The 20,364-nt window shown below is 54.6% G+C and overlaps 5 protein-coding genes across 5 annotated transcripts; 2 read left to right on the forward strand and 3 right to left on the reverse strand.

The window, feature by feature from the left end:
• Window positions 1-673: 673 nt before the first annotated feature.
• LTHEOB_4803 (Exocyst complex component sec15) lies at window positions 674-2,439 on the reverse strand (the record flags this gene model as incomplete). The annotated part of the gene is made up of 4 exons (XM_035513878.1): window positions 674-795; window positions 1,141-1,279; window positions 1,335-1,973; window positions 2,035-2,439. The coding sequence occupies 4 exons, from the start codon at window positions 2,437-2,439 to the stop codon at window positions 674-676; spliced, it is 1,305 nt and encodes a 434-aa protein (XP_035374245.1).
• Window positions 2,440-6,260: 3,821 nt separating this feature from the next.
• On the reverse strand, window positions 6,261-9,439 carry LTHEOB_4804 (C6 transcription factor; the record flags this gene model as incomplete). Its single annotated transcript, XM_035513879.1, has 3 exons — window positions 6,261-7,520; window positions 7,566-9,169; window positions 9,247-9,439. 3 exons carry the CDS (start codon window positions 9,437-9,439, stop codon window positions 6,261-6,263), a joined length of 3,057 nt encoding a protein of 1,018 aa, XP_035374246.1.
• Window positions 9,440-11,280: 1,841 nt separating this feature from the next.
• LTHEOB_4805 (Steroid monooxygenase protein) lies at window positions 11,281-13,364 on the reverse strand (the record flags this gene model as incomplete). The annotated part of the gene is made up of 7 exons (XM_035513880.1): window positions 11,281-11,617; window positions 11,673-11,972; window positions 12,026-12,103; window positions 12,180-12,470; window positions 12,521-12,668; window positions 12,747-13,084; window positions 13,165-13,364. The coding sequence occupies 7 exons, from the start codon at window positions 13,362-13,364 to the stop codon at window positions 11,281-11,283; spliced, it is 1,692 nt and encodes a 563-aa protein (XP_035374247.1).
• A 1,837-nt stretch (window positions 13,365-15,201) lies between these two features.
• Window positions 15,202-16,330, forward strand: LTHEOB_4806 (NADP-dependent alcohol dehydrogenase; the record flags this gene model as incomplete). Its single annotated transcript, XM_035513881.1, has 3 exons — window positions 15,202-15,455; window positions 15,514-15,526; window positions 15,581-16,330. The coding sequence occupies 3 exons, from the start codon at window positions 15,202-15,204 to the stop codon at window positions 16,328-16,330; spliced, it is 1,017 nt and encodes a 338-aa protein (XP_035374248.1).
• A 366-nt stretch (window positions 16,331-16,696) lies between these two features.
• LTHEOB_4807 (Short-chain dehydrogenase/reductase SDR) lies at window positions 16,697-17,816 on the forward strand (the record flags this gene model as incomplete). The annotated part of the gene is made up of 3 exons (XM_035513882.1): window positions 16,697-17,289; window positions 17,356-17,631; window positions 17,693-17,816. 3 exons carry the CDS (start codon window positions 16,697-16,699, stop codon window positions 17,814-17,816), a joined length of 993 nt encoding a protein of 330 aa, XP_035374249.1.
• Between the last annotated feature and the right edge of the window lie 2,548 nt (window positions 17,817-20,364).

Raw genomic sequence — 20,364 nt, forward strand, 5'->3', positions numbered from 1 at the left:
ATTCCTAATTCAAATATGGTTACATAATGTTTCATTTCAACAGCGCTGTTTCGATTTGCAATTGGTGTGAAATTAAAGACATAATCTATTATGGGGATATTTTATTATAAGCTAACCCCGCCAGAAGCTTATCTCTGAAAGTAATGGTGTAGCTTGGTGAGTAAGAGCGAACGTATACAATATCCTATATTAGAGACCGCCATTTCAGCCTAATCAATATAGATACAGATCAAGTACAACCGTAGTATCGGTCAATCATCTTAAAAGCCCTTACAGAACAATATCCGAGGTCCCATTTTCAGCTACCAGTTAACACGAATAGAACACGAAGCGTAGATCGCGATACGTCAAATGGTAAAAAGTGTAATAATGATGGCGGATCGCGATCCTACTATCTACGCTATCTACCCGTTCTTACCTATCTGGCGTGGAACCTAATCCTAACTACCCATTCCGTAGCACCTATCATCCGCCCGGCTCGAAAGTGTCACTCCTCTCGAACCCGCTGTGCGGCGAGGCTGGTGCGTGAAGCTAAGAAGGTAAACGGGTGATGTATTAAGAAGCTACCCGAAAGAATGCACTAAATACCCCCCTCGGCGATGGTTCCTGCCAACACCGCCACCACTTTACGCTTAGCGTGCCGTACAGATCACCAACCTAATACGTAGTCTGCTTAGATGTTGGACGTGTCTTCCATCATCGCGATCGCGGTGACGTTCTCGAGCATGACCTTAAAGGCCTTGTCGTTGGTCTCGATGGCGTGGTTGATGTCCTGAAGAATTCCGTCTTTGGCACCTGAGGAAGTGAAGCTATCGATTTGTGACTTCATCTTTTGCAGGGCTTTGTTTTCCTCGCGGTTTTTTTTTTTTTTTGACGATGGAAGTGAGCGTGTTCGTGGCTCGTTTCTCAACTTCCAACTCGGCCTTGACCTCGAGCAACTGGTTCTCAAGGGCCGCGATCTGCAGGTTCTTGATTTCATTCTTTCGAACGAGGCTGTCCTTCTGCGCTTTCAAGTTGGTGACGGTTTTGCGTAAGCAGTCGGTCTCAGTGAGCAACGGTATTTTCTATGTTTGGCTCGAAGATGGTCAGTACTCGGAAATCCACATCGGAGCAGTGACTGCATACTTGAACAAAGCTTACGACAGAACTCGTCCCACAAGTTGTGGATCAACAGGGGGACATCCGGGTTCGCTATCACCTGGTAGATATCTGGATCCCTTGCGCTGAGAGCATACCAAATGTTCATGAAACGTCTCATAAAAATGAGCGGGTAGAGTTCCTGGTGAGGCGCGAGCCCATCTGAAGAAGATACCAGGAGATGGCTGCTTCCAGACCTTTCGAAAAGTTGAACGACCCAGAAGATCTAGGGAATCCGAATGACCGAACGGCTGCGCGATGGCAATCGACACGCGAAATTGGCGTGCCACGTGGGCGAGATATGGTTCGTGAGGGAGGAGTTGGAATGCTTGATCTTTCGGTTGGTAAGGCGTCGGGCGGTCATCGACAAAAAGGGTTCCTCTCTCGTCGTTCACGCGTCGGAGCACCCTCTCAAATGATTCATAGGACGGTACCGGTTGTTTGGCGGCCATCCGAGACGTCTTGAGCGCTTCGTAAAGCGCCTCGTTGGGGTCGTAGAACCTTCTCCACGACCAATCCGTCGCGACGTACTCAAGGGGTGGTCTTCCAAAACCAGGTTCCTCGAGTGCGATGGGTGGCCTTGGCTCTCGCACAGACCTCGGTTCCAGATAGCAATTCATGCCGGAATTGCTCAAAGGATGGTATTCGATCATGAACTTGAGCGGGTCAGATTCTGGGGTGCGTGCCATCTTTACCTCATACTTCATCTTTTGATACTGATAGTCGTTGACGTGAAATGGGACGAAGTAGGGAGGCAGAGAGCCATGCATCTCCAGCTCCTGTCGGAGAAGAGGCTCTCTCTCCTGGCGCTTTCGGATTGTCCTCTCCTTCTCCTGCTTGGGCCATGGCTCACCCGGGCCAACTGGTTCTGGGTGCCGCTGGAACGCCTTTTTCTACCTGCACATCCTTGATTTGGGCCCACTCGTTCGCGAGCTCCAGGTCATTCTTGACAAGCGTTTTCCAGGAACCATGGTCGCTCTGCTCGTCTCTGGCCACATATAGCTTGAGGTTATTAATGTGATGTGGTCCGATGATCTTGTCAGTCTGGAGGTCCTTCAGCTCAGCCGAACGTTCTGTGGCGGTAATTCTGTCGATCAGGTATGGTCCTCTCCACCGGGGCATGAACTTTTTTCCTTTTTGCGAATCCAGGGCAAAGTTCCTGAGCAGAACAAGATCATTCTTCCTTGGGGCTTTCCAGATCTTTTCCTTGGCTGGGAACTCCTCGTAATGTTGCGCTCTTCGATCCACGGTTTGTTGGCGGATCTCGTCCAGCTTAGCGAATCTCACTGAGGCATCAAGCATGTTTCGGGTGGAATCACCGCGACCCGACGGCGGGTCGAGACAACTGAGGTGAAGCTGGAAGGTTGTCGCGGTGTGGTGGTGCGGCGGTGCGGCGGACGACTGCGACGCTGCGAGGATCAGGTAAAGTCGCGCGGCGGTTGTTGTCAGTTGAAGGAAAGCAGGGTCGAACGTGACTGCAGTTTAGATGCGAGTCGCTCGTTTAGCCGGAATAGCCCCGTGGGGCGCCGCTCTCGCTCTATGACGTAATTGGTCGCACGTCCGGCGGCATCAATGCTCCGGCCTGTCACTGAGTGCCAGTGAAGGCCTCTGCGCAGACGGCGAAGCTCAGCGCCGACGGTGTTCAATGGCGTCGAACAAGACCTCAGCTCAAGCGTGAGTTGCCACATTGAGAACAACGCCTAATTAATAAAGAGTACCAACCACCAGAAAGCGTTAACAGTTGAGCTTTATCTTCCGATAACTGTAAAGATTCGACTTCATCCCTTGTACCTCGCCGCCATGAGTACTGGCGTGAGCTCAGAATGAAAGATCAACTAGAATACCTACAAAAAGCGCAGAATATACACGCTGCTAAATAGCTTAGGAGAAAACAGAGGCCATAATGCAGCAAATAGAAAGTAAGATGAAGGAAATAATAACACCACACAATCTGAAAGCGCAGCAGGAACCGTCAACTGCTTGCACTTCAAATCCAGTCCCACAAGTCATTCATGTACTCTGTAGGAATACAACCAACACTGCCGCATACCTGAAACATATGTTAGTATGAAAGCTCTACTAGGTGGCGATCTCGTTCATGTATTCAGTCTTCGGACTTACGCAGCAGCGCCGGCCAGGCTCTCAAATGGCCTCACAACAGCCGTCAGGGACAACAGCACCACGAAGCTAACGATAAAAGCGGTGATAACTCCAAGCCTTGACGACATCTTTTGAACTCCAGCCAGAATCCAGAGCGGTGCGATCAACATCATTAAACCGATGGCCGTAATGACCAATGCGACAAAGTAATCGATTCGCTGATCGGAAGCATAGCGGACATTTTCATCATGATGTTCGGGAAGTGTGCGCCTCCACACTCGTGCCAGGCGAAAATGTGAGGAACGTTCCAAGAGGCGGCGTAAAGGTGCTTTCGCCTTAGGTACCATGCTGAAGAGGTCAGATGTGTGGTTTATATACTCCGTTTCATCCGTCAAGATCGCATGTTCATGGTTGTGAAACCAGTTCGAGATGCTGGTTACATCTTTTTCCTGAACACGCGGGCGCGAGCGTATGTTCTAGTGTTGGATAACGAGTTCATATAGGGGTCGGTTAGCGCACTCCAACGTTGGGAAACTTGCTGGGTAGCACAACTTACTATACGCTCTGAGCTTTCGGTCAATTTCGTGGAGGAGCTCCAGGCGATTCGGCAAAGCCTCAAATCTGAAAGAGTCATTTCGTTTCTGTGGATCCGGGCTTTGCGCAACTTCTTTGTCCAATTGTGATAGCTGGCCTTCCAATTCTACGAGCTCGTCTTGAGCAGCGAGAAGGACCCGTGCTGTCAAATCGCTGAAGCGCCGGAGCACAAAGAAATCATCGTCCGACGTGACAAATTTGACAAAATTCGGATACCCTTCAGATTTCCAAGGCTCTGGGTGTAAGGCTGCGTTCTCAACATCGGTGGCCAAGGGTGGACTTGAAGCTGATCCTGCGGACATGGTACTGATATTGCCGCAAAAATGTGACACTTGGGGAGGCTATGCTTGCTTTCAGCCTTACACAGCTTCTTACCCTCATTATCGTGGGCGGATGATAAGGCTTTATTACGAGAGCCTGACCGTGAGGTTTAGTGTTACACTGCCTGCGAGGCTGAGCCTCGAAGTACCAATCATTTTGGGACACGAGTATTCGTCGTACATGCTTACTTTTAGGAGCCCCAGCAGCGATGAGGGGTTTACAACTGAGAGTTTGTAGTTATAAGTTCACGCTCTGAGAATCTGGACGGATATGCGACTGATCGACTCAATAACTGGGGCTTGAAACCAACCTGAAGTTCACCTTCCCAACTCCAAGTCCTTGACACCAGCCCGCACCACTTTTTTTTTTCCTCGAAAACCTCGATACACTTCAAACCGATATCCGCCGACCCACAGGACAGATCATGCGGCAGGATCCCGTTGGGCGCGGCGCAGCCAATGCCGCGTCGCCCCCTACCGATTTTAAACCACATACCGAGACGTTTCAGAAGGATCCCGTATACTACGGGCTCCCGGGAAAAGCACATGCCGGCGAAGTAACCAAGAAATCATCAAGCAATGGTAACGCTGGAGTTTCCCCTCCAGTGTACTCTGGCCAGAGGATTGGCGGGGCGAAAGACTTCACTCAAGGCGGGTCGGGCGACGGTGATGGCGACTCTGGTAATAGCAGTGGCTCCGGCGGCGGCGGTTGTGGTCCTTCCAGTGGTGGTGGTTACGCCGGAAGCAGTGGTGTTGAACCTTCACAAACCGGTCAACACAACCATCCGTACCGTTTCAAGCACTATGCTGGATGTCGTGGAAGTTGGCAGTTTAGGTGAATGCTGCAACGTTAGTGTTTATGATCCGCTCGTCAAGCGCCCAGTTGGTAAATCTTGAATACGATTTCAAATAATCAGAGCAGATTTCATTGAGATACTGTCTCATGAATACCAGCCACAGATGTTTGGAGAGAGGGAACAGTAAGAGATCGCTGCGGGAGGGTCAATTACAAAGAGCTCCTATAAGATGAATACCATTTAACGACACCGCGGGAGCACCTTCCACATTAAGCCCTGCTGACTAACCCTCCACGTGCTCCCTACCAACCTCCGAAACCCACCGTGCACAAACCGCCCAGAGCTGAGACACCCAACAAGCATGCACACAAGCAATGCCGTCATTCCGGCTCGACCGACCGGTCGAGCCCCTCCAGTGACGAACACGCGGGGGCGGCACAGCAGTACTACGTACCTATCTGTTGAACCGAAACAACCTAACCCTAGTCGTGACGTGCGTGTCTCATGACCAGGGAGGGTCTGATCGAGAGATGATGGGGTCAACTGGTGGCGAGACGGAACCGTGAGGAGAGCTGTGAGCCGAAGCGGGTAGGCGAGGTGGAGATCTCTTCTGCCTGACCGGCCCGTTTCGGACTGGTGCTTCGTAACTGCGATTCATGGTCCGAGTCGATAGTTCCCAACCCGCCGCCGCTGTGCCGCCCCCGTTGGCAAGGGCCGGTGAAGTAAAAAAAAAAAGGAAAAAAACAGGTTTAACCGTCCCGCGCTGGCTGAACGGTATGGCGCCATCGTAGAGTGGAGATCGGCGGCGGGGAGGCGTTTCTGCACCGGTTCAAAGGAGACCGTCGGGTGTCGAGGTAGCGGATACTGGGATTAGTGATACTCGGTATAGTGAAGGACTGAACCACTTCGCTGGGGATGATATATGAGCCGTATGCGAGAGAAATGCCAATGAGACAACGTGCGCTTTAGAGACAGCCGTAACTGTGACTACGTTTATCTGCAATTGAATAGTACAAACCAAAAAAAAAGGACTATTTAATCCAGCGCCAAGCCTACCATCCAGTCCTCCATCTCCAGCCAAAACCATGCAAACCGGCCGTAGCAACACCCTGCATATATGACGATTGTATGAACCTTATAATAGCGAGCAAGCTGAATGAGAGAGACAAGCAAGAAAACCGTTGCGGCGTGACTTCCCCCTCTATGCAGAACAAATTACTCTCTCCTCAAGACCGTTTCTCAAATACCAGAATCGAAGAGCGAATGCATAATCCAGTTACTTTTTTTCCCATTTTCCTTGAGACGCAAACTCCTATAACGAGGCATACAGTGATGTATCGAGATGGCCGCCATTTTCCCACCCTTGCCACGGGTTGTAAAAGTTCGAGTCCATCGTCGGCCGGCGAGGTTGAGGTTGAGAATGGGGTTGTTGTTGTTGTTGTTGCTGCTGATGGTGTTGTTGTTGTTGCTGGTGCTGTGCCGCAGCCCCACCTCCGACCCCAGCACCACTATTTTGCCGCGACGGCGGAGACAGCTTCATTGCCTTAGCCTTCAGGTTGTTAGACAAGAACGTGGCGACCAGGTACGCCATATCGGATTTCCTCCCCAGGTACCACAGCGCCTTAATGCAGTGCTCGCACCGCCGCATGTATTCGCCCGCGGCGTTCATGTTGATAGGCACGCTTCCGGGAGGAAGTTGCTCGGGCAAGGGAACGGAGTCGAGGAGCACACGGGCGGACTTGGCAAACGCTCTGACGAGCACGACGGTCCACGGCTCGGTGAGCAGGGCACCCTTGTTGACGGCAAAGTGGAACTCCTGGGCCTTGGCGAAGGACGAGTCGGCGCTGGGGCTCGAGACGCGGCCGACGTCGGACATGGCGAAGGCGTTCTCCTTGCGCAGATTGACGACGAGTCGGGACTGTTCGCGTTGCTCGCGCTGCGGGTCAAGGCCCATGCCGCACTCGTCGATGCGCTGCAGCATGTCGGCCAGGCTGAGAACGGCGAGGTGCCAGTGACCGGCCAGAATGACGTACCAGGACTGGATGCGCGGGGGAAGGCTCTCGTGGTGGTTCATGCAGTCGAGGAAGAATTGCCTGTAGATGTTGTTCCAGTGCTGGTAGACCTTGAGTGACTCGGTGATGGACGCTTCCATCTTCTCCGGCGCCGTCGACACGCGCGACATCAACGTCTGCAGCCGCGCAACTTTCCTGTAGAGCAACACCTTGACGGGCGAGGCGTTACACAGCGTCGTTGTGGCTTCCTCGTACGAGCATGGCCATCGGGGTATACCCTGGTCCCAGCGGACTTGCTTGGGCTTAAGGAATAGATCGCCCCACAGATCACCCTGTGGCTCTTCCGGGAGCTTGGCGGAAAAGGCGCCGTCGGTGAAAAGGTCGCCGCTCGAAGCTCCGTCGAACATGCTGTGGCTTCCGGTGCGTCCGCTGTTGCTGTTGGCTTTTGACCGGTCAGGATGGATCTTGCTGTCTTTATCTGAGACGATGAGTGGCCGGTCGTTCATCACGGCCGAGAGGGTGTCGAACATGACGCATAACCAGAACATCATGTCGAATGTCTGCAATGTGTTAGCGAGAACACATGGTAGGGGGGTTTCACATACCTTGCGGTCACTCGTCTCCAGATTGCTTGCCGGGTTCGCCGCACCAGGCCGTCCCATCATGCGGTTCAGCTTCGCGCGATGGGCGAAGACCTGCCTAGTTGCTGCTTCGAGGAAGATGGGAGGGCCTTCGGCTTCGATGATGTCGTCGAGTCTTGACGTGTCGCCATCATCAGACGCAGCAGGAGCATGCTGATCTAGGTTTAGTGGTTTCTGTGTGAAGGAGAAGATGATGTGGGCCAGCACGACGCGGAAAGACTCGCAGTCAGCGGCATCCTGCAGAGCGCGGCGGGCCTGGTGCCAGAACGACTCCTGCAGCATGCGGTCGAATTCACCATCCAGAGGGAACGGCATGCCATCGAAGCCGTTGTTGTTGAACTGAGCGGAGCTCCGCTGGCTTCCCTGAGCCCACTGGGTGGCAAAAGCCATAATAGACAGCTGCAGCGCACGCGACGCCGCCCTGTCCTCCTGTGCGCTCATTGGCCCCCGGTTCCGCAGCTTCGCCCACGACTTGTCCAGATGGCACACACGCTTGACGATGCGATTGCCCTGCCGTTCTTGGTCAGTTCCGCCGAAGAGGGCGGCAATAATCGGATCCACCACCCACGCGGGATCCCATACCTCTGACAGCGTGGCGTCGCTGCTATCCCCCGGTGCCGGGAGCATCTGGTACGTGTACGGGCACGTCTTCTCCGTGAGCCAGCAGGACAGGGCGTTCTCAAAGCTGTCATGATACACCTTCCACAACCCCTTGGTTAGTACGGATTGGTTCATGGTCGTTGAAAGCCGGCTTTGTAGCGTCGAGGGCTGTATGTTGTCGAGGAAGCTGCTAAAACTGGCGGCTGACGGGCTGCGTGCCCGCGTTTGGCCGAATTGGGGTGCTGTCGTCCGCCATGGCACTAATTCACTTTGCTGCGCGTCGGTTAGGATGTCCTCCACGCCTTGCTCTATGCTCTCCGGGCTATCGTCTTTCTCGTCACATTCCCACGCCGTGCCCGTGATATACAGGCCATTTGAGCCTGGGGACACGGTCGATGGCGCGGCAGAGGGGAAGAAGGCATGCTGGTAGTCGGGCTGCTGCTGATGTTGATGCTGGTGCTGTTGGGACTGCTGTTGCTGTTGTTGCTGCTGCTGCTGCTGCTGCTGAATGTTCTGACCCGGGACGTCGTCAAAGCGGAAATCGTCGTCCAGGGCATCGGCCACGGCGCGCAGAGGCAAAGGATCGAAGCCGGACGAAGGCCATTGGTCGGACAGGGCAGGCTGGGCGTGGGCGGAGATGGGCTGTTGTTGCTGGGGCGGCAGGAGCGATGCCAGGACGGGATCGTCGACGGAAGGCGAGTAAGCGTACGAGTAAGCGTAGGCTCCCGGACGCTGATCAGAGGCCGTGACTTGGGTCCGAGCGTCGCCACCGGGCGGCTGGGAGGTGGTGGAGGCGATTTGGGCGGGGGCGGGCGTGTCTTCCAGCTTGGTGGCGGGCTCGTCGATGTCGCGGCGCGGGCGCAACGAAGCGCGGTGGACGGCGCGCAGCCATTGCAGGGTGCAGTTCTTTCCGGTGCGCTTACAGTTGGAGCACGGCCCGAGGGCGGTGATGTCGTCCGAGTTTCCGCCTGCAGGCAGCAAGTGATGAGCTTTCAGGAAGGGTGGAGGCGTGGTGCGGCGCAGCGCTCGAGGTCTTTCGTCTTACCCGGCTCCTTGGCGAAGGCAACGTCGCACGCGCGCTTGCCCTTGCGGCACTGGTCGCAGCTGCGGTGCTGGCGGCGGCCAGTCTTGAAGCCCGCCTTCATGGGCTGCTGCGTCGTCGTGAAGTCGCACACGGGCTGCGGATGGGACATGATGTCGGCGTCGGCCTGCGAGTGACGTGGAAAGCGGGTCTCCATAGGCGGGGCCCCTGGATCAGTTATAAGACGATGCGCTGCTAGCCTCATCCTGACTCGAGCCCGCTAAGGCGGACAGATAAACACCCGGGATCAGGCCCTGGAGCGTGGGGAATGCGGGGGAGCCGCTGATTGGGCTCACCAGCTTAGCTCGATGGATCAGCACGCGTCCCGCGTCTCCCGGCAGTCTGAGGAGTTGCTCGTGACCCGTCATTGGCCTGGCGGCGCTGAGAGCGCTCGTGCGGGCAGATCCCGCCTCCAAAAGGAGGCGTTTGGCGCGCTTCTAGCCCGAGCCCGCGACCTCGCCACTACACTTTTTGGTTCTGCCTTCCATCGCTTTAATCCGTATAGGCCCACTGCCACGCGGAACGCAAATAGGGGACGGTCCTGCCCGACCCTCTGTCAAACCCACGTGGGATCGTCACATTTCTCGCACCTGTCATTGGCGGGCTTTGCACCGGTCGTCGAGCATCCACGTGGAATCCGAAACTGATAGTGCAACCACGAATCCTGCATTCACCGGCGACATGTGCTTCTCGATTCTGCGCATTGAGGCGGTGTGCCAGCCCGAAGCACTGCTGCCCCTCTGCCGAGCAAGTAAACACTGCAGGGGCGGCCCACTCGATTCTGTCTCCACGCGGGAGCTGCATCTTTACGGCCCGTACCTAAAGCAATCTGCCGCTGCAGCCGTCTCATGATGGTCGAATGCTCTTCAACCCCTTGTGTTACACCGCAAAGCGCGCGCGCGCCAAGAATCCTCCGTACCAGAAATTGCTCGCGCCAAAAGAAATCACGCGTGGGTCCTGCATGCTTGTCTATGCAGGGTCCAGAGACTTCCATCGGACATTGCTGCCACCTACAGTAGTACCACGCGCATCTACCCCTTATTGCTCTACTTTCATATGCAAGTCCCGCTCGCTTGTCGCCTCGGCGGCACGGCGCGTATACCTAGTTTCCGAGCCTAGAATTCTGCTCTAGTTAACCACGTTTCACCGGTCTGCGTCTACTGAATCATATAGGCCTACTGTCATAACGTCCCGAGATTTTATCGTAGGCGCTTTAGCAAACCCCCCCGGTTCTGCAAGGCGCAGCTTGCTTTTTCTTGTCGTCGGATCCCGCGGTGTCATCCCCGATGCCCAGCCTAGTGGTCGGGATATGTTTCCCTTCCTCAGGTAGTGCAACACCTGGGAAGAAAAAATGTGCGTCGCCTTCCTTCCTCGCCAATCGAAAGCCCTGGTGGGGCGAAAAAATCTGGTTATCTCAGCTGCGGACCCACACGGTGGAGAATATTTGAGATTACGTGTTTATGTAACGTCTGCTAAAGGCTTACCCGGAGCATCTCGCGCTTCGCCTCTACCCAGCATGAGAGACCCCCTACAATGTAAGGCTGGACCCGAGTATTATGTTGCGGAGTATAAGGTTGCATTTGTAGCAACAAAGCTCACATGATAGTATCAGCTGCTCCTGGTTGAGATTATGGTTCGCGTCGAACTGCTAACGTGTAACCACCCGCGTGTCGAGATGGTCTACAACAACGCCCCTGTGCGTCTAGTCGGAGATCGTGCGATGACATGCATAAATTATAACAGACATCCCGGATTCATTAGAATTTACGGACGACACACTACTGAAAGGAGAAAAGCTCATGGCAGACGACCAGAAATGCGGTCGCCGAAAATAACCAGAAATCAACGCGCATTGTATCCTAGGAGAATCGCAATCTGACCTGATAGGCTAACCCAGGTCTACCAACACGAAAGCTGAGCCTTGAGTGCGCAGCGGCGGGGGGGCCAAATCTCCGGGTCCAGCGGAGCGGAAAGTAGAGCGACGAGGAGGGGGGGCCATCAAGCCACAACAGTCCGGAAGCCCTTGAACCCCGGAAGCGCATCCCGGATCTCCTTCGTATAGTTCGGGATGCCTCCCGCGTAATTAACCTGCTCGAAAGCCTTTCCGGGAAGGCTGCCACCCATGTACGTCGACTTCGTCGTCGGGAAGAGCGACTTGTCCGACAGCTCGTTGATCCGCTTCTTCCACTCCTTGCTGGCCTCGGGCGTGGGGTCGATGTACTTCAAGCCCGCCCTGTCGACAGCCTTGATGCAGTCGATGATCCATCGGCTCTGGACCTCGATGCTCGTCGGGCCGTTGCTAAGCAGCGTGGGCCCGTGGGGCCCGTACAGATGGCTTGCATTCGTCAGCATTGCAATATCAAGACGGATACGCTGGACACGCCACTTACAACATGTTCGGGTAGCCGCTGACCGTCGTGCCCAAATAGGTGTAGGCTGCGCTCTTCCACTCGTCTTTGAGAGTGGTGCCGTGGATGCTCTGCAGGCCCATGTTGGTCATTCCGCCAGTCGTGATATCAAATCCAGTCGCGATGGCAATGACGTCGACTTCATGCAGCGTGCCATCCTGAAGCAGGATGCCATTAGGCTTGATCTCAACGATTGGGTTGTCCTTGATATCCACGATATCGACGTTCTCCCGGTTGAATTGCTCATAGTAATTCTGCTCCAAGCAAGGTCGCTTGACACCGCTGTGCTCGTCGTCAGCTGTGTAACCAGGATTTCAATTTTCGTCGGGACTTACAAGTGATGAGGAGGCTCCACAGGGGCAAGCAGGTCTCTCTTACGGGGGTCCCCAATACGAGCCCGTTGGTTCTTCGCCCTGCAGCTGCGTGTGAGCTCGATGGACGAGGTATTGCTTGCCTTGAATCAGTGATAAAGCAAGGTTTCGAGCTTACCAGAAGTTGTACGTCTCTCGGTTGGCCTTCGCATCAAAGAGATAGTCCTTGTAATTACCGAGCCAGAAGGAAAACCCGCCGTGGTCCCACAGCTTCCGGTAGTACTTTTCGCGCTCCTCGGCCGAGTCCTCGAATGTATTCTTCTCGGAGAAGCTGAACAGGAAGCCGCCAAAGCACTGCTCGCGGAACTTCATGAGTTGCGGATAGAACTTCTTCGTCCGGTTCTGCTCCTCCGCTGTCAGGGGTTTCTTCCCCATAGGCACTGCCAGGTTTGGTGTCCGCTGGAAGACCCTGCTCCCGTCAGCAACATTACCTAAAGTGAAAAGTTCAATAGGGAATACTTCAAGTGGCCGTTCGTCCCGATCTTGGGGCCCCATTCTTGCGCGATCTGCACGCCAGAAGCCCCCGTCCCAATGACAGCGCAACGCTTGCCCGCGACATCAATGTCATCCTCAGGCTCGGGCCAAAACGACGAGTGGCAGATGAACCCTTGATCACTCGATTAGCTACACTCACCGGTCTCCTTCTCCAACCCCATGTCGAACCTGTTCAAATTGGAATGCATACCTTGGAACGAATCGATGCCCGGCCAATCCGGCACGTACCGCTTCGCCGCGAAGCCGGCGGCAACGATGAGGTACTTTGCACGCGCCTTGCGGCCATCCTCGGTGCGCACATTCCACCGGCCTTCTTTCTCGTCGAAGCGCGCATCGACGACGACGCTGCCGAAGGCCGTGTCGCGCGACAGGTCGAGGACTTTGTCAGCGTGCGCGAAATACGCCCGCAACTCGTTGAAGTCCGGGTAGTTCGTCGTCCACGTCCAGTCCTTCCAGAGTTCTGGGATGGAGAGCTCGTACTCCGGTACCTCCGAGTCAACGCGCGCACCGGGGTAGCGGTTCCAGCGCCTGATTTTATGTTTAGCGAGGCGTAGATGAGGGGGAATACAATGGAAAACATGACAAAGAGGCATGGAGATCTGGCCTACCAGGTGCCGCCGTAGCCATCACCAGCTTCGTAAATGGTGGTCTTGTAGCCCAATGAACGGAGCTCATGCAAGAGGTATACTCCAGCGAATCCGGCGCCGACGATCAAAACGTCTGTCTCAAGGTTGTCGGCGTAGGGCCCCTTGCCATCGCTGGGGCGGTGAGCGTATTCGCGGAGCTCTGTCTTGATGGGACCGACCATGTTTGAGAGCGTTGGGGATAATAGGGGCTAACGAGTATAGAGTTTGGAATCTGACCGAAAGTGGAAATGGAGTGTGCAGGGGAAAAGCTTCTGATGTTTGAGGCGTTGGAGGGATATCCGAGGCTTGCACTTGGTAACTGGGTGCGGACATGATAGTTATATAGGAAAAGAATCTGGGAGAAATTAATACTCGATACTGCGTGCGCGGTTCTACGGATGTGATCAGCGTTAGAGAAGCGTTGAGCAAAGGCCAGCGCAATTCTCGTCCGCAGTGGATCGTGAGGGGACGAGTCTACGTCAGGCGACTTCGAGTACATGGCCCAATTGCGCGCGTGCGGCAGCCCGTGGAGCGGAAGCGTCTTGAAAGCTGCGGCTCCGCATGGCGAAAGGAGGGGTTGTGTGTTGTTTTGGAGAGTATCAGAGGCTATCTCTCCCCCGCATGCCAAGCTAGGAAGGCGGCTACGTTGGGTTGATGTTCGTGCGTGATTGAGTTTCCCCACACAAAGTTCCCCAGATTCCGGATCCGCAGCACAGACGGGGTAAGTCTGCTGCACCTGTGGAGCTCTCCTCTTTAGTCAACCAACGTGGCCACCGTCCACCGCGGATCCCGCCGGCAAACAGGGTTTATTCGGCCCTCATAGGGTCGGCTGTGATGCGTCAATCGTTGAACCCTGCAAAGTAAGTTGACAAGTCATGTACAGTGCGGAGATCAAGTGGACGAAAGTGAAGGACAATAGTCGGTGGCTGTGTACACGGTAGAGCATTTCCGTGCTTCCGAGATCCCGACTGTTACGCACTCTCGAGTGGGAAAGTACCGTAAATTACGAACGGTAACTCGCATACCCAGTGGTTACGTTTTGGGCATGCCAAGCTTCATAAGCATAGCCGCGTTGCTGTACAGAGCCAAAACGGGGTGAGGTGGTAACGATCGATCACGCCTGTTGTGCATTAGCGCTGAGTAAGAGTTATTGGACCCGCAAGACGCCATTTCTCTCCAAAGTTCCAATGGCGAGTACAACTGGTGGGTGATGAAAAGCAAAAAGAACTGCCTTTGCCGAAGTTTTGAGTCTCAAGGCATCAATATATTGGTGGTCTTTGGATTGAGCTGTATGGCGTGCTTGCTTCCGTTCCTTCCAGAAGTGATATTGCGAAATTGTGGGGTGATTTTGAAGAGACGGGTTGGTGAACGCGGCAACAGATGCTTGAGTTGGAGAAAAGAACAGTTGAGAGAGCAACTCGGCGATCGCCAGGTAATACGGAACCCATTAGCGAAGCAGCCGATCCAATGAAGTTGCGTCTGCTGTTTACTGGCTATCGAGCGTTGGGGCTTTGCTTAAGTTCCGAACGGGAAATTTACACTCGGCTTGCTCGGTTTTGTTGCAATACGACATGTTGAATATCTACGACGGTTGATTCGGCAAGGTCTTCAACGCCGTGAACTCGCACAAAGGTATGGTCAGCGGTGTTGATCTGCGCAGTTGAACATATCTTGCACGAATATTCCCCAGTTGAAGCAAGCAAGACGCGTGGGTGATGAGAGACATAGCCATTGTAGTGTAGCTCTACCAGTCGCAGGACAATTTCTTCCAGGATCGGAGGAATAGCTATGCGATCGGATGCAATCGATCAACGACGTGTAAGTGCGGCAGCAGGGCCATCCAGTAAGCCATCAGAAGCCCCGGAATTGGGAGCGACGTCTGTTCAATAAGAAAAGGAGCAGAAAGGCGATTGGGAGTGAAGGAATCGCAGCCGAGTGGGGGTGATGTCATTGCGGTGCGGGGCAGGCGTCTGGACCCAAGCCAGCCCGCGCGGCAGCCGCTAACGGAGCCTATACACGATGTCGCCCTCCTACACCATCACGACCTTCCGCTTCGACCAGGCCGCCAATGGCTTCGTGAAGAAGGCGGCCGACCGCGAGCTCGGCGCCAACGAGGTGCTCGTCAAGACGACGCACAGCGGGCTCTGCTACACCGACGTCCATGCGAAGCATTCGAACAAGGGCTGCGGCCTGGGCCATGAGGGTGTCGGCACCGTCGTGCGCAAGGGTGATGCCGTCAGGGACCTGAAGCTTAGCCAGAGAGTCGGCTGGGGGTGAGTCCACGATCCGAGCCGCAGCCATGGGTTTTAGAGGCTGATGATCTGCCGGTAGCTGGCTTCACCACGTGCGTTTGCGCCTTGCGAGCTACCAAGATTGAGCACCTTGCTGACCGCACCAGTCCTGTGGCGCGTGTGAGTGCTGCGTCGACGGCTACAGGCAGTACTGTGCCGACGCGTGTGGCTTCGCCTTCGGAGAACTCGAGCAAGGCTCAATGGGCGACTACGCCATTCGCAACCGGTCTTTTCTCTACCCCATCCCCGACGACGTGCTGTCCGAGAACGCTGCTCCGCTCATGTGCGCTGGCGCGAGTACCTTCGAAGCTCTCACCGCCGCTGAGACTAGATCGAGCGATAGAGTCGGTGTCGTCGGCGTAGGCGGGCTGGGACACATGGCGATAATGTTCGCGCGCGCTTGGGGCTGCGGCGTTACGGCCTTCTCTAATGACGAGGGCAAGAAGGATGATGCGCGAGAACTCGGCGCAGATGAGTTCTTCACGCTGGACTCGCTCCGCAGCGGTCGCCCTGCATCCGCGTCGCCCGTAAATGTGCTGCTCCTATGCTCTAACGGCATCCCAGAGCTCGAATTGCTGCTGCCACTGCTGGCGCGCAGGGCGCGTATCGTCTTCATGACCATCCAGCAGGAGCCCGTCCAGATTCCGTACATGCCGTTCATCCTCCCGGGCCACAAGATCATTGCTTCAACTGAAGCATCAAGAAAGACTTACATAGAGATGCTGCGCTTTGTTGGCCGGCATAAACTTGCCCCGTGGATTCAGAAGTTCCCCATGACCGAGGCTGGATTGGCTGACGCGTTTGCGACGCTGGAAGAAGGAAGGATGCGATACCGCGGAGTGCTCGTAGCTGAATAGGTATAACAATCTGTCATACTCTATTTTCAGCGGATGGATATTCCAGCCGCGTGCGGATTCCGCGGCGCGCGGGAAGGCAGAACCCGGACTTAAGGTCGGGGTTGAGCGCAGGCGTTGGATCCTTCGCTTTGTTGTGGTAGGCTGGCTGAACACCATCCACGGATTTAAGCCCGGACCGCTTATAAGCAACCAGGCCTACTTGTACAGATAAAAGGAAAGTGAAATTCTACTTGTTGCTGAACCTGCCCATAGAGAACAACAGCAATTCCCGATCTATTCTTTCAACAGCGTGTCACCCACTGAGCAAATATTCCAATTTCATTGTCTATTTCCTCCGATTCACATAGCACAAATCCACCACACGCCATGGCTATCATCCCAGGATTCGTCTACGACCAGTACAGGAGGCTGCCCGTAGTGCCCAAAGACTGCACCGGCCAGACCATCATCGTCACAGGAAGCAACACAGGCATCGGCTTCGACGCAGCGAAGCACTTCGTCGAGCTAAACGCCGCGCGCGTCATCATCGCCGTGCGCTCCCTCGCCAAGGGCACCGCCGCCAAGGACGCCATCGACGCCGCCTTCCCCTCCCGCGCCGGCGTCGCCCAAGTCTGGGAGCTCGACCTCGCCTCCAACGCCTCCGTCCGCGCCTTCGCCAAGCGCGCGACCGACGAGCTCGACCGCATTGACGTCGTGCTCGAGAACGCGGGCGTCGCCATGGCCGAGTGGATTGAAGCCGAGGGCACCGAGACGACGGTGCAGGTCAATGTGATCGGGACGTTTCTTCTTGCAATGCTGCTGCTGCCGAAGCTGAAGAGCGTCGCCAAGGAGTTTGGCATCACGCCTCATCTGACCGTCGTGTCCAGTAGCACGCATTTCGACGCCAAGTTCGTCGAGGGTCAGCAGGATGACGTCTTCGCGGCGCTGGCGGAGAACAATCCGGAGTACATGAAGGAACGGTGAGTGGTTTTTTTTTCCTCGGCCCCCGTCTGCCGCAGCGGTTACTGATTCGTTTTGGCTTTCAGGTACCCCGTCAGCAAGCTCATCGAGATTTACGCCGGCCGCGAACTCGCCAGCCTCCTGCCGGTCGAGAAGACCGGCGTCGTCATCAACCTTCTCTGTCCTGGCCTTTGCTGGAGTGAGCTCACACGCAACTGCACTTGGGGAGTGTGGCTGCAAATCTTTACCTTGCGCCTGTTGCTGGCGCGGTCTCAGGAGGTCGGCAGCCGCACGCTGCTGCATGCTGCAGTCGCTGGACCGGATAGCCATGGCCAGGTTTGTTCGGATTGCGAGATCAGGGAGTAAGTCGTGTCCTTTCCGTGCTGATGCATCTTGAGTGGAGCTGACGTTTCTTCTTTGTAGGGATAAAACCGCCGAATTTGTCAAGTCGGAAGAGGGCCAGCGCACGCAGAAAAAGGTCTGGAATCAACTTGTTGCAAAGCTGGACGCTATTGAGCCTGGATGCGTGAGCAAGGCATTGGCCTGAAGTCGTCGTTGAAGTTCTGTTGCCCTTCTCTGGAGGCGTTTTAGTATGATCATCACTTGGAACAGGCGTTTTGTGTCGGAGAATGTTTTGTCTCTCGAAGTCAATTTATTAATTCTTGCTATTTCCACATCATCAATTTACCGAAGCTAACATCGAGAGCTGAGTTGAAGGAAAGTCGGATCTCGGACGGCCCTTGTGCTGTCGGCTTATTTCTACAGACAAATGCTTAGCTCCACACCTAAGAAAGGCCAACACCCGAGGATTACTTACGCCGCAGCCGCTGCAGGAGCACTGTCCTTGCGGGCAGGTGCAGGCCGACGGACCGTTGCAGGTGCAAGAGGAACCACAGCTGCAACCCATGATGTTCGTTTCAGATGTTTGAAAAGTGTAGTGGAACTTCGAGGAGTGTCTTCTTGAGGCAGAGAAATGCAATTCTGGTTGCTCTGATGGAAAGACTATGAGCTGGATGCGGAAGCTGCTTCTTATAGACACTGCAGCGTGCGGGCCGCGTCATGTGGAAGCATATGACGTCGCAGCCGGAAGCGGCGGGGAAAGAGGGTCAATCTGCTGATATTGTGCTCCCATTTGCTCAATGATGCCTGGTCTGGTTCGAGTTTCTTCGGAGAAAAGGCGCCGTCAACGGGCCGGCGTAGTTACCATCTCGCTTCATCTTGCCATGAGCGACTTCCTTTGACTCCACGCTTGTGTCATCAGATCATCCTTCTCCGCACGTCTGGCCAGCGTGCCAAGCGGCGCCATTCACTTGATGTACCCCGTGAGGCCGTCTTCCACTGAAAGGTATCAGTTGTCATTGAACAGGTGTCTGCATGTTTAAGTCACGCACCTCCACATGACCGCGGAACCGTTCGTATCTTCTGTTCCACAATATTGCCGTGTGTGGTCAGCTAGAGTAGGCATGTTCCATCAGGTTGTGTCCCCCTTGGATCCACGCGTTTGACCCCGCTGCAAGCGAGTGCCCCACATTCCACAACGACCCGTCAGGGAAACTCACCTGTGCCTGGAACCAAGGCAACTGCCACGGACGTGGTCTCTGGTGGCTATTGTTGGTTCAGTAGTGCCAGGGGTTCGGGCGTGATTTACCTTTTGGTCCCGTCTCTCAGCTTTTGTTGACAATTCGCTGGATTCCCGACGTACCTTCAACTCTGCATTTCAGCACCCGCAACGGAAGCACCAAATTCTCCTTTGAGCAAGCAGGGGACAATTCGTGGTACTCTTCACATCTAAACAATGGTAAGATTTGTCTCTCCACATACTCAGACGCTTACAGAGGGATATTACAGCGGAAGGCTACCGCGAAGATAGAACAAAGGGGAGAGAGACTATGTCTCAGCAATCCTCTTTTATGAGGGTTATTATACCTTCACGTCCGAAAGTTAGCTTCAGCTGCCCATAGAATGCGCGAAAAACAAATCCACGCTGACCTTCGGCTCCAATACTCATTTGTGCGCCGCTTCCCAACAACATAGGCCCGCGCATAATGTAGCCATTTACGACAACCTCACCATCCGTGCTTGCGTTGAACAAACTCAGCCCTCGCGGAGAACATCATCAGGGCCTGACCGAGTTTTGTGAATTAAGCGCCGGACTCAAGGCGGAAGCATCAGCAGATCTGCTCCGTCGTGCTGCGCCATGCTCGGGTGCGCAGGGTCAAAATCCTTCGTATGCAGGTGATAGCTTCGCCGCTCAGCTCGCACACCTTACCCAATTGGGACAGCTGTGCGCTCCCCACACATTTTTCTACTGCTGACGGTGCTACAAGCAAGCGCCAAGCTTCGCATACGGAGGGGCATTGCAGCCGAGGGCTGGAGCGAAGAATAGTAAGGCCCTGGAACAAAGACTATGCCTTGACCTTTTTCCTAAGAACAAAAAACCACGTTTGGGTAGTAATGGGAGCCATGATCCGACCGTCAATGTAGAAGCAATAATTATATATTCACCTCCAGCCGATAGCTTCTACTGCCTATAACATGAGCGAAAACAAATTCACATTAGCCTTCACTCGCGATACCTTTCTATATTCAGAATTTTCTTCAAATATTGCAGTATCACGTCATTCCTTGCAAAGTACGGTAAGCCATTTCTCGTCGGCTCCATATGTGCTTTCCCTCCTCTCAAAGGTGAGCGTTATAATAGATGGCCACAACCGTGGTATGATAGGTGATTTAAGAAAGGCTTATGTTTTTAGCCACCAATCGAAATAGTTCTCGCGTGGATTGGGGGACGAGATGAATTACAGCGATGAATCGCAAAGCGTGAGACTACAGCCCACGGTGATTTTAGCTATATCGCCGAGTAAAGCGGTCTTTATACTTACACCATTACTTCTAGAAGAGAATGCGAATCCGGCTACGCGTCCGAGTGCGAGTCCGGCTACGAATCCGGCCCGAGTGGCTGTGCGCATCCTTCGCTGGGGATGCCTGCTTCGACGGGAATGTTGTGCATATCACCACCGCGAGAAAATGACAAATAAATTCACAAAGTGCCACGTATTTGTCAATGGTAACCAGCGGGTATGTTTGTGGACTAG

This window comes from Lasiodiplodia theobromae (genome assembly GCF_012971845.1).
Source record: "Lasiodiplodia theobromae strain AM2As chromosome Unknown scaffold_13, whole genome shotgun sequence".
NCBI classification, from domain to species: Eukaryota; Fungi; Ascomycota; class Dothideomycetes; order Botryosphaeriales; family Botryosphaeriaceae; genus Lasiodiplodia; species Lasiodiplodia theobromae.